The sequence below is a fragment of the Nicotiana sylvestris genome, chromosome 3 (assembly GCF_000393655.2).
Source record: "Nicotiana sylvestris chromosome 3, ASM39365v2, whole genome shotgun sequence".
Lineage (NCBI taxonomy): Eukaryota > Viridiplantae > Streptophyta > Magnoliopsida > Solanales > Solanaceae > Nicotiana > Nicotiana sylvestris.
Window position 1 is genome coordinate 135314927 of NC_091059.1, and position 14097 is coordinate 135329023.

At 35.6% G+C, this 14097-nt stretch overlaps 1 protein-coding gene across 1 annotated transcript; it reads right to left on the reverse strand.

Moving 5' to 3' along the window:
• Nucleotides 1-1544: 1544 nt before the first annotated feature.
• Nucleotides 1545-10700, reverse strand: LOC104214625 (pectin acetylesterase 9). The gene is made up of 12 exons (XM_009764322.2): nt 10154-10700; nt 9891-9973; nt 7034-7163; nt 5735-5814; nt 4436-4555; nt 3846-3970; nt 3703-3763; nt 3570-3626; nt 3403-3480; nt 3203-3308; nt 2414-2562; nt 1545-2010 (listed from the first exon to the last, which is right to left on the reverse strand). The coding sequence occupies exons 1-12, from the start codon at nt 10287-10289 to the stop codon at nt 1909-1911; spliced, it is 1227 nt and encodes a 408-aa protein (XP_009762624.1). The 5' UTR covers nt 10290-10700; the 3' UTR covers nt 1545-1908.
• Between the last annotated feature and the right edge of the window lie 3397 nt (nt 10701-14097).

Consider the following 14097-nt stretch of genomic DNA (forward strand, 5'->3'; position numbering starts at 1 on the left):
GAGCAAAGCCTAAAGACACACCTATGGAGCAAAACTTGAAGCTAACAAGCACAGAGTATGATGAATGTGTGCAAAAAGTTGATGCAGATGAACCATTGCAAGACAGAAATACCTTTGAGAGACTCATTGGCAAACTGTTGTACTTAACCATCACTAGGCCAGATATTGCATATGAAGTACAATGTCTAAGCCAATTCATGCATGCACCAAAGATATCACACTATGAGGCTGCTTTGCACATAGTGAGATATGTTAAGAAACAACCAGGCCTTGGGCTACTAATGTCAAGCAAAGGTGAAGAGAAGATAGAAGCATTTTGTGACTCTGATTGGGCCTCTTGTCCAATGTCCAGAAAGTCAATAACAGGCTTCTGTGTCAAGCTAGGATCCTCATTGATCTCATGGAAGGCAACGAAGCAGAGTACTATTTCTAGAAGTTCAGCTGAAGCAGAATACAGAAGCATGGCACATACTGTAGCTGAGCTAACATGGCTGGATGGATTACTGAAAGAATTGGGAGTTAGTGTGAAACTACCCATGGACCTCTATTGTGATAATAAAGCAGCTTTACAGATTGCTGCTAACCCCATATATCATGAAAGAACAAAGCATATTGACATTGACTGTCATTTCATTAGAGAAAAGATACAAGAAGGGCTAATAAGGACAGCACATATAGCCACCCAAGAACAGCCAGCTGATATTTTGACAAAGGCATTGGGACATCGCCAACATGCATTTTTGGTTTCCAAGTTGGGAATGAAAAACATTTTTTCATTATCAACTTGAGGGGGAGTGTAGAGACTTGTGTTTGTACATCAAGCTATTTAACTTGTACACTTCTAGAAGTAGTTAGAATAGCTAATTAGCACATGTGTAAATTGTTAATTAGTTAGTTAAATGTATTAGTATAAATACATAGTCACTGTACATACGCTCAAGTCAAGAAATGAGAATCTTCCGTTTATTCTCTCTAGATTCTTCTTCTTCACTAACACCTTGGAGCTCTCTAATGGCTTCCCTGTGGATAGTCTTGACATGTTTGCTTTCTGATTTCTCCCACAATGGCTTTGCTTATATAGTTCGTTAGTTTTAGGCCATTCTCATTTCTATTCTGTTACAGTTATATTTTCTTTTCCCATGACACCAGAATGGAGAAAGAAAATGACATGTTACACCATATAGGCAAGACTTTTTATCAGTCCCATGGGCTATGGACCTGCAAAGGATTTGTATTACCGTGGGATTATCTATTCCACTTTCAAAAGAAATGACAAAAATGGCAAAACAAACAAGTCCCGACAACAACCGCATCAAATGCCAGATGACAAAAAAGGGTAGCCCGGTGCACTAAGCTCCCATTATGCACAGGGTCCGGGGAAGGGTCGGGCCACAAGGGTTTATTGTACGCAATTTTGCCCTGCATTTCTGCAAGAAGCTGTTTCCACGGCTCGAACCGGTGACCATGACAACAATTTTACCCGTTATGCCAAGGCTCCCCTTCGAAATGCCAGAAGACAAAGACCAATGAAATTATTTAGTTGATTAACAGAGCAATAGTGATTAGTGAATATATTTCTTTGGCCTGATATATGAACATAAAAGTTCAGATTCAGTTGTATGGAATCCAGCATTATCGTATTCTATGCTAAAAATGATATACATATTTGTTCTATGTGACTAATCAGCATCTCCAACATCTCTCCTCTCAGAATATAAGAAAACTGCTTTTTACTCTGCAATATATTATAAAATCTTACAACAAAAAAAAACACCTACTCCTTTCTGCATCCCACTTCTAAAAGAATCAATCTGCAGTATATAACCAGTATTGTCTGTATGGTTGTGTATAGCTGAGTTTCCGGGTTCCAATTACCCTTTAAAAATCAGCATGTATGAGATCTCTGTATCAAATCATGTTGTGACAAGTTGTGTCACAAGGATATGCACAATCAATCTCCTTGCTCACATTTCTGCTAAAGTACCAATCACCAACTGCCTCTGCAATTGTCTGAAAAACGAATGTTTCAAAATTAGTAGACACAAAATCGAAAAGAAATTAACTTTTGTGCTTGATAGGTTGTCAGTTGCATCAAGATCGTATATTGACTTGTACATATCATGTGCAATTCACAACACCACTCTTTCTATAAACACAGAATCATTTACTACTTTGTAGATTTTAGCAGAAAACGAATAAGAATCTTAGATTCCAAGATTGTGAATGACAGTATGATGTGATAAAAATCTTGCATAGTAGTAATTAACAAACACAGAAGATTTTAGAAGAAACTGAAAGGGACTGGAATTACTTCACACACTAAAACATTGTTCTTTGCCATTTTAGCGTTAAGATTGCATTTCAAGTAAGTATTGTGCCACAGCCAAAGATGTGAAAAATTTATTTGACCAACCTTGTTGTTTATTCGAGGAGAGTCAACTGCAAACCAGGTATCTTGTGTCTCACTTTGACAATGAGTGAAGCAAGAGTTTATGTACATCCCACCTCTTCTTGAATATTCATAGAAAACTCTCAGAGCTTCAAGCATATCTTTCCGGAACCCTGAAAATAGTCAGCAATGAAGTAACCATGGTTACTGCCATCAATAACAACAGAAATTACAAATTCTGAGAAAGGTACATATAAAAATAAAACTAACAAATGTACCGTGATAAGAGTAGCATAGCATAGTATGTTACCTAAGATTGCTATAATCTGGTTGCCGAATATTTGAACACTTCGTGAATTCAATTGATATTTCTTTCTATCAGACCTTACAAGATTCAACTCTTTTTGCCAAATCAACCCCTCCCAACCTTTTAACTGCCTAAGGACCTACATTAATGACATGTTGAATTGCGTGATATCATGTTAAGAAATGGACTTTGGGCCTAATTCAATCTCAAAAGTTAGCTTATTAGGTGAGGATTGCCCAAAATCATATAAGGATACCAATTACCCCAAAATTGATGTGGGAGTTTTAACAATCCCGTACACTCAGGATTGGACATCTAGAGTGTGTACAATATAACATGAATGCTCCAAATTGGATAACCAAGAATCGAGATGGTCTGGCTCTGAAATCATGTTTGATTGTGTGACCATCTCATCTATAAGCTTAAGTTGTTAGAGAGCGCACTTTTATTTATTTAATTATATCTTCAACATCTTCAAAGATAATCATATAATAATCTTTGTCAACCTTGCAAAATATTTAGTTGACTTGGATTGCATGCCGCAACGTTAAGCTCGCAATGATACCAGTGCCTTTGAGGATCAGAAGAAGGCGGAACCAATATGTGATGGAACTGCAAAAGCATATGGTCAGATAACTGGCACCGTGCATCACAAACATTACTCTGAAGTATGCCTAGTTTATAACAAATTGCAGAATGATCTTACTTGGTACACGTCATATGCTGAATTTAAGATGAAGAATGGCGTTCTGATGTATGGTAATGCATACTGTGGGAAGAAGCACTGCATGAACATCTCAACAATTCTTAGAAGATTGATCAGTTTCATCACCAGCTTATGAACTAAATACGAGGAGAGTGCTTAGATCATACCAGGTGTGGATAGTAGAGAGTAGAAGTGCAATTTTGATTGAGATTTGGTTCTACCCCCTTCAGAAAACCACATTTGTCAGAACAAGATAGCGCAGTATAAACATTCCTGAATCTAGCCATGATAAGAGCATACCTGTAGGGAAATAAGATCTTCATAGAAAGATCTGATAGTGTGGTTCAGACTTATATCTCTCCTGCGAAAACAAATGCAAACATCCCATTAAGTGTAAGACGGAGAGGAAATCACATTTGCCTGTTCAGTTGGCAGAAACATACTCATCTAAAAAGAATCCAGCATCACTCAAGCATTTCACACTAGCATTCTTTGGTAGATAACTGGTGAAGTTGTCACAATGCAAAAAGGTCGCCAAGCCCCCAGCAGAGCAGCCAGAAAGCAAAGCCTAGAAAGAAATGCCATCAGTATAGTTTTAAGCAGAAAGTATCTTTTAGTAAGGGAGTAAGACTATGAAGTTAAAATATTTGTATTACATGTCTTTTGGGAAAAAAAAAATTTAATCAACAAAAAGATTATCATGTTATGTACTTAAAGTTACAGAGTTTGAATATAAACATACTGAAAGATCCCAAGCAGTTTTGTATAATATTTGGCAGTTGTCTATTTGTTTACTGATACAAAAAATGACTATTTAACTCAGAAAGGCAAGACCATCTAATTACCCTCTCTATGTCCTCACAAGAGACTAATATTTCTGTATTGGGTAGGATGGGGAGGGGGCAGTGTGTTGTGAAGGAACCAAATGCTGTTTATCATATTGCTACCCCAAGTATAATTATCGAGCTGTATTTGTGATTCGAAGCCTTGACGGTCATCATCACATGCTGTTTAAGTGCAAAGGAGTCATTACCTTCTTCGCTCGCCCGAGCCCTTTTGGGAGAAGATCAAGAATAATTGCTTGCCAAATTCTTTGTCCTCTGAAATAAAGCAATGTGCTCCCATTTCGCTCGCCGCTGCTACAGGAATATGTCTGTGCTTCATTTCACGCAAGAACAGGACTCAGTTAATTGAAAGGACAGGGTACAACTCAGACCAGATACACCTTTATCAAGACCATAATTCTTTAACTAGTCCAAAGGCAAAAGTAATTGGCTTTGACACATCTAATATGTATGCCACCAGAAAATCTATTAGCAGCTCCATACTTGATTCTATTTAACTTGAAAGCAAGGAAAATGAAGAAAATTCAGGGTAACGCAAATGGTAGTCATATGATAGAATCCAAGACAAGTAAGGTCATAATAATTGGTAGAAAGAGCAGGGATTGAGATAACAAATAAAAAGAAGTCAAAAAAAAAAAGTTCCATATTGGCCTTGATCCAAGTCTGACCATGCTTTTCAAGCTCTAAGATTCCGAACTAATGTGAATCACACGTGCACATTAATTCTAAAGCAAATGAATGTTGCTATGCAAATTATGATTTTTTTTCCATCTTTATCTGTTGAATTTCCATAATGTTCCACAAAAATGTTATGAAGCATCATTACACTGAGGTACTCAGGACCTTGTAATGCCCTCTCTCATCACTAATTGAAGTGAATCCTACACTTGCAGTTCATTTCCTAAACGCGTGAATATTAGTCATATTAAACGATATCTCCTAACCACAATGTTGAGTTTACCCTTTCTTAAAGACAGTAGTATTTTTTTTTCTCGTCCACAATGATTTAGGAATACTTAAAAATTTCATAGAACCAAACCATACCTAGCTCAAGTAACTAGAAATGAAGTCTCAGCACTAAAATACTTAGTTTCATGACTTCTACTGGTTCTATACACCCATAGTTTGGCAGACAAAACAAGATAAAACAGCAACAAAGCAAAGAAGTCTGCTCATTTGGCACGAGGAAAAACGAAGCACCCGATTAAGCCGAACTCTCACTTAAAATACTCTAGATAGGTGACTATCAAACAAAAGATTTAGTGGAAATAGCGGCCAGCTACTAGGACACGGCAGTGATAGTTCTTGTATAATAACCAAACAATAATGATGATTGAAAAACTAATTTCAATGGAGTGCTAAACAGGATGTAGTGGACACGAATCTAGTACTACAAAGGCAAAAAAAAAAAATCACAAAGTGGGAATATTTAAGAGGAAAAACTACTGCAAGAAACTGAGGTGTGTGCAAGTTGTAGAGAGTTTTACCCCATTATAGAACTTAGAATCACCAGCAAATGAGGCTCCATCACAATATCTGAGCTTCACCCGATTCCAGTTGTAGAAATCTGCATTTGTTTTTCGACTTCTCCATTAGTTAGTTACAGATTCCTCACGCAGTAACTTCAAATCATATAGAATATATAAAAATCTTTTAAACCAATGTTAGTTTATCATTGCACCGGAAAAGGGAAATTCTGGAAAAAGATTATCCTCAATATGCAAAAGGATGATAAGTATTGATAACTGTAAAGAAATAGTCCAATCCGATTCATTCAATTACATTTGAAACAAAGTTTGACTCCGTGTAGTTACTTTCCAATTAGGCTTTAGTCTCTAAATCATGCTGCTATTGAAGAAGTGAGAAACTCTCAAGTTTCAATAAAGAAAGGAAAATTAGGGAAAATATATTAAATGAAGAGGCACCTTTTTTTTTTACCAGTGTAGATTGAGGTTCCACACTCAATATTTGTAAAAGCTCCTTAGTATTATTGACTTGTTCAAAACCCCCTTAGCTCACGCCTCAGTAACAGCACCAAGTTAGAAAGCCAGAAAAAGTAAAGTGGATTCTCAATATGTTCTCAGTTTTAACTTTTAACTGTTAGGGTTAAATACTTAAATTACTTTGTTAGTATAAATATCGGGTGCATGTAACTATTTCAAGAGGAGTCCTTTAGGTAGGCTTTACTGGAGAGTACAAATGTACGATGGGAAATGCAGGGCAGGGGTCACAAAATGCATAAATCATGTAACATGTTAGAAAAAGTGGTCTATTTGCTTTGTTTTGCTGTCCTCCAAGTTCCAACTGGCTGTCGGTGCACCCATTTAGCCTACTTACAATTTAATAAGACTATGATTAATTTATGTTTTCTTTGTCCATAATAACTGACAGGGTAAATGTTTTAGATGCTGGACCTAAAACGGGGCATACAAAATTGACATTTGTTTCTCGCAATATCTAAGAAACTAATAAATAATGAAATATAGGGCAGGCACAGTCCTTCACTTGGACTTCAAAACAAATCTAGCTGACTAGAGGATTAAACAAAAAAAGAAAAATCTAATTAATAGGAAGTCATCGGAGCAGAGATCGAACTGCAGTGTTTTAGATTGGGAGGATAGACAATCCAAAATAGCTGTATGCTTATTAATCACGTGAGGAACATGGACCTTGTCACACAAGAATAGACAGCATTTTGTACTCCTACTTACCAGATTGTCATTTCACATGCTTCCGGTTAATTTTCTTTCTTTGGTCCTTGATATAATGATAAGTTTGTGAATTACCAGGATTTAATGACGCATTGTTGCTGAGAATGCCGGAGAAGACCTCCCACTTATTCATGTAACGAGTTGATCCCCGCCGAGTTTTGGATCTATCCAAGCATGATTTGATATCATTGCACCATCCACCACCCTGTTATTGCAATCAATATGAAATTAAAATGTCAGACATTTCTCAGTATATACTTTTTGGACATACTTGCATACACATTTATTTTTCGTCTGTTAGCGTAATGTTATGTATTGTAATGCAACTTTTTCCCCTACACCGCAAAGTAGCCAAAAACACAAAATTTCAATTTAGTATCACAAGTTCTAATTTCAATAACTTTCTAGTCACTCTAGCTAAGTGTTTTTTCACATAAATATATTAATGTTGTCTGAATAAGCTTCCATGCACCTCATGACTATTTTACGGAATATACGTGCTACCTATACCAACCAGAGGCGGATCCAGAATTTTAAGTTTATGGGTTCTTACACAAATCTGAAGCTAATATAAAATAATAACTGGATTAACGGACTGGATTCTAAGCTAAATATTCTTATATATTTAATGAAATTTTCAATACAAATACCGGATCTAGATAAAAGTTACTGGATTCACGAGAACCCGTATCTAACACACTGGATCCTCCCCTCATACCAACTCATGTACCACCTAAAGTTTTTTGTGTTTTTCGAATTCTGAAAAGTAATAGTAGGAAAAAGGAGAGAGGATACTGGCAACCGTTACAGAAGTGTGTTTTTCAACATCTAGTCCTAGTTATAATACTCTGTAAAATGACAACTTTGACTCTCTTTTGTGGTCCCTATATATGCAAGTTGTCATGTCGTAAAATTAAAAAGAATGGCCATATGCCCAACTGGAAGAACGTATTCAAGCCGCTCTTTGAAAACTAATTGACAGGATAAGCTTCTAATCTGTTATCACTAACAAATAGTGAAGACCTAATTATTGAGAAATGGAAATGGACAAATTGAATGAGAGAGTAGGGGTCCATTTTTAGATAAATGGACAAACATATTTCTGTTCCGCCACCAATCCTTTTTTGCCTTTATAGGTTGATAAGTATTAGTAAGTCATAAGCTCGCAGAAGTTTCACACTAGAATACTACTAGAATCCGTGCCTACACTTTTGACATGTTTTGGATTGGATGAAAAGAAGAAAACGAGATGAAAATCGTATTTAAAAGGAGAAAAGAAAAAGGTGAGAATACGAGGGGTAACTTTATATTTTTGAATTTTTAATGAAAAAAGAAATTTGATCTCATTTAACAGTAATACTTTTTATAAAGAATTATTCTGTTAAATAAACTTAAGATCTTATTCGACATTATCAAAGTTTCATTTAGATATGGAAAGAAGATGGGAAAAGAAAACTTGGTTCACGACCTTATCCTTAATTTTATTATTATTCCTTATTCCCTTTTTTTATCCCTAAAAATCATTCTAAAAGTAAGAATTAGATTCACCCCTTCTCCTCTACATCCTTTTTTCCTTTTCTTAAATCCAGATGATCAGATAACTAAGACAATTAATTTTTTACATTTTGCACATAACAAAAACTGTATGACATCTTAATGCATGTAGAAAAAAACTAGGAAGAGGCATGTTACATTAGTGCATCTTAAATCTTTATGCATAAATAATTCGGTCACTACTTTTGCCTATTGGAACCATCATGTCCATAATCACAGAAGGTTTCTCTTTGCCATGTTTGTCCTCTTTGTGCAGGCCAAATGTTCTTTTTAACTTATCGTTTTGAGCATCACGCGATATGTTCACCAATTAATAGACAACCAACTAGAGTAACATTTTCAATTTTGATAATTATGTTTGATAAAACCAATACAATCTAATCGGGCAAAACAGTGTGATTGAGAGAATTTTACCTTTTTACCCTTAGGTATAACCTTTGAAACAGATCGCAGAACATCCAAATGCACTAAAGTTATTTAAGCTAGAAAAATTTACAAGCAGGAGAGAAATATTTCCTTTTTGTTTATGTTAACATTTAAATACTCTATGTGAAATCAAACATTAGATGTTCAATTTAAAGCGAATTTAAGGAAACATTTCCCGTTTGGATTTAGTTTTTGAAATTGGTCCTATTTTTTGTTTCTCGAAAATAACGATGTGTGACTTTGAAAGAAATTCCTGCATTTATTTTAGGTTAAATTTTCAAAAATATTATAAATTCCCAGAGCATTGTAAACATTTACATGTGATTAAAAATTAGAGAAATATCAGCTATAAGTCTTTATTTGCTACTCTCTCCGGCTTACTTTAAATGATTTTTTGGATTTTGTTGTGATCCATAATATTTGATTTTTTAGATATCAATAAGGAATTAACTTTTTCTTTCCAAAGTTGCTCTCGGAGTAAAGAAATAATTTGTTATATTTTTAGTGAACAAATTAAGATTAATATGATCGATTTCGTTGTTAATTAATGTTAAAAGGTGGATTCCTTAATACAACCGTATGAAACTTACTTGGAATAATAATAACTGAAAGAAAAATAAAGTTCTTCTTTAGCCGCATAAACGGGAAAAAGTGGATTTCAAATTCCCAAAAAATGAGACAAGACCTAAAAACAGCATTAAGGTTGTTTTCTAACTTCCTAAACCAACGTCAAAACGTGTTCTAAAGACCCTCTGTTTTAGTGTTTTGTAACCAAAAGGAAAAGTGGAGAAAAGTAATTACTCACTCACTAAAGAAAGGCTGCAGGCACGTTCAACAAGAAGTAGAGAAAATATAGAAAAGAAGTCTCTGTAACTAACTGTACGCAATGACAGAATCTTTTTTTCCCTTTACCACCCCTACAGGAAACACCATAAAGGAATCAGTCACTTACCTCAAATTGCAAAAGCCAATTGCTTGTTCCTGCTCCAAATCCTCGGTGCAGGTGATACGCAGGCAAACTTCCATCCAAACAATCTGCAAAATCAAAATTCAATGTTTAATTAACCATGCCATTAATTACCTGTACAAAACTAGTCATAAACTACTGCTTTACTGGAAATTTTTGCGTTTGGTTGGGAAATTTAAGAGGAATTATTAATGATTGGTAAAAAGGAAATTAAAGCTCTCAATAAACATAGGGCATATGGATATTACATGCTCCTAGAGTAGAAGCGTTATGGACAAGAGTCATGTTGACCAGAAGCCGACTCTCTTCTTCTTTTGAGTAAACCAGCCATGGCCAGCAAATTAGCAGAACCAATTTCAACACCACAATTGAATTCACATTCATTTTTCACTGCGCTACCTCACTGAAAAAACAAAAATGGGGAATGCAGCAATATTTATATATAGTGAATCTGTAGTTCACAGAATCAATGCGTGAAGAGACGAATATTCTAGAAGATGAATAGAGATGTGAAAGTAATCCACCAAGAAACTTGTTGGATATAGGAGTAATTAAAAGAAGAATGAATTATTTTCTTAAAATGGATGAAGGAATTAGATTTTCGCTGTTGACTGAAGAAAGAAAAACATTTAATTTACACCACGAATAAGGAAATAAAACTCAATCAAAACCTCTATGCTTAAAAAGGAAACAAAAGAAAGAAAAAGCACAAGTTATGTGCCTTCAAATTTGCAGAAACACTGAAGAAAAGGATGAAAATGGCTTGAAAAAGGAAGAAAGAGAGTTGAAACAGAGCCCCAAATTTGGGAGAGCCGTAAGTTTAACAAGTACTACAAGAGTTGTAGTATATGAAGGGGACTCCCGAGGGAGGGAAAGAAATGGGAATGCCTTTGTTATGGTTTTAATTGTGTGTGTGACGGATTAAAGAAATGACTTTAAGAAGAAGCCCAATGGGCAATGGGGATGGCGTGGGTTAACAAATTTTGTGAGTCAGCCGCAATGGCAATTGACAGGTGATAGATGAGATGAGATGAGAGGAGAAGTGGGGATGGGAGTGGGACCAATTTTTCGTTATGGTTAAGTAAGGAGCAAGCTATATCATTGAGCATTTTAGTACTAAATCGTTCTAGAAGAATTAACCCAGATAGTCGCTCACTCAATTACTTAAACTAAAAATAGTTAGTGAATGTATAATATATATATATATAATTTATGTATTATATGTGTATATTCAATATATAATCTATGTATATGACGAAAAAATAAACAATGAATATAATCGGCTATTTGTATAAAATCTCGTTCTCTCCTTTTCTTTTCTTTTTTTCTAATTTTTTTCCTAGTCTATGAGTAATAGAGAAGGAAGTGGAAGAAGGCACAACTTCTAATTATCAAACCTTGCAGACCAAGCGATATATGCGGTGTTGCATCCATACATAGTGGAGTTGCAGTTAGTAGAGTGCAATTTTGTAAAATCAAATACCACCAAAATAAGAAACCCAATGTTACTTTCGTAAAAAATTTCTATACTACGTTCAAGACTTGTTCACCATTTTGACGATTTTACGTAAATTTAATACAAAATTTTAATCAAATTTCTTGTGATGTATCTAGAAATGTATATATAAAAAGAGAGTTACATAAGATAGAAAAAGAGCTTAAACTTTTTTTGGTTTGTGATTGTCTCATATTCGGTATCTTGACCTCCGACTAACCCGAATTCACATAATTAGAAGATATGATTGAAATGATAAGGGAATCATCTCAGGCATACTGAAAAAAGAGTCCAGAACCCAATTGTGGTTCTTTTGGACTCAAAATACATAAATAGGTGATAAAAAAAGGTGACATTTATATATATAGTACCACAATACTTGGCGTTATACATTAATGTTAACTGTGTCGTCAATGTATAGCGCCAAGTATTGTGGCACTATACTGAAAAAGCTGACACGCCCAGGTATAGCGCCAAAATACCTGGCGCTATACATAAATTTTTATATATAGCGCCTGGTATTTTGGCGCTATACTCCTTTTTCCTAGCGTCCCCAATAATTCTTGGCTTCAATGATTCAAAAGCGTATAGTGCCAACTTTTTGGGCGCTATATATATATATATATAAAAAATCCCGGCTAGTCATTCCCTGTATAAAGAGGTTAGGATTGTATAGAAATTCATTCAAAAAATTTTTTAACTCTTGTTGAAACGTTTATTGTTGTTAAATTCTCCAGTATTTTTTCATTATGTACGAAGAGCGTAGAATAAGAGTTTCATTATATTGGAGGGGGGGTGAGGTTGTGATGGAGAATAACTCTGTGAGCTACAGTTTACCTGCTCAGTGTCATGTTAAATTGCCATTTACAATGGAGTATGATAAATTGATATCGTTGTTATGCAAAAAAATGAGTGTGAGGAAACGTTCAGTGATACTTAAAGTAACCAGAAGATATTCGTATTCCGTCACTCCGCAGGGGGTTGCTTTTTACTCGAAGTTTAACATCGACAATGATGAAACTTTGAGTGATTTTCTGAGGACTCCGGATGAATGCCGGGAATTTCTTGTAATCACAATGTTGGAGATATACGTGAAGGTCGAAGACGTTCCAAAAAACGAGGTTGTGCGTAGTAGAGATAACCCCCAGTCATCGAGTGGTTATTTTGGAGCAGTTTTTGCCGCATACGTTCCGGATGAAAGAGTTTTCCTTAATTTAAACTTATCACCGCCGGCGAATGAGCAGCGAGAAAATAATTTATACCCTGTGTCACACCTCCTTTTTACGCGCCCGAGGGGGCAGGGGGAGTTTTTTCCAATTAAAGGACAATCGAAACGGGATTGGTTTATTTATTTCAGAGTCGCCACTTGGGAGATTTAGGGTGTCCCAAGTCACCAATTTTAATCCCGAATCGAGGAAAATAATGACTCTATATTATAGTCTGCGTACCAGAAATCCGGATAAGGAATTCTGTTAACCCGGGAGAAGGTGTTAGGCATTCCCGAGTTCCGTGGTTCTAGCACGGTCGCTCAACTGTTATATTCGGCTTATTTATCTGATTTTTAATACAATTATGAACCATGTGCAAATTTTATCTTTTAACCGCTTTATTAATTATTATTATTAAGAAATGTGAACATCGCTTAAAACATATCTTTGGACTGTGTCACATGAAATGCACCCACAATCCGAAACATATTTTATTTGATGTTTTAGAATTTGGATTTGGGTCGCATGAAATGCGCACCCGAGTTTAAGAAAATTAAATTATTAAAGACGCGCCTAAAGCAACTAGCGCATTATTATTTTGCGGAGGCCGTAAAATTCGCTAAACAACCCTCCTGAATTCTAAGTAATTTAAACAAGTATTTACTGAGGGCCCCACAATTTGTGTTTTTATTTGGCGAGGCTCATCTCATTCTTATTTTTTTTTAAAAGAATTTGCAACGTCATGAAAATGCATCTCGGGCCACGCCACAATCAATGCGCCCGTGACTAAAGACATATTTCGACTCCGTTGAGATTTGGATTTGGGTCACATAAATGTGCACCCGAGTTTAGGGAGATAACATTATTAAAGGCGCGCCTAAAGCAACTAGCGCATTATTATTTTTGGGGTAGGGCCGTGAAACTTGCTAAACGGCCCGTCCCGGAATCTAAGTATTTAATATATACGTTTAGAGGGCCCCGCGGCTTGTGCATTTTTTCTTTTTATTTCTTTTTATTTTTGCGAGGCTCGTCTCATTTTCACTTTTAAGGGAAAACTTAAAACAACTACAATTTCCTACTAGTGAAGCCATCCGAGATAAAAAAACGATTCTAACCGGTAATAATATCCATGAAAAAAATGAAAAATAGAATAACCTCGTTCATATGCTCACATTAACTTTGAGCATGCAGTAACTAAACATAAAATACCATTTTTAACACAACAACAAAATTGCATTGTTGACATTCATACATATCGAATATTTTCATTTATTGCCTTGAACCATAATATGCAAAATGAATGAAATGAAACAAAGGATGAAGAACACCAACCTTCGAACCTCGACAATCCTAGAACGACAAACAGTGCTTCCTACGGAACTCGAACCGGACCTCACTCGACGAGGAATAATGATGAAACCTCGGACAAACACCTCGACGTACCGGACCTCGACGGAAAACAGAAAACTCGGCAAGGCGGGATCGCGGC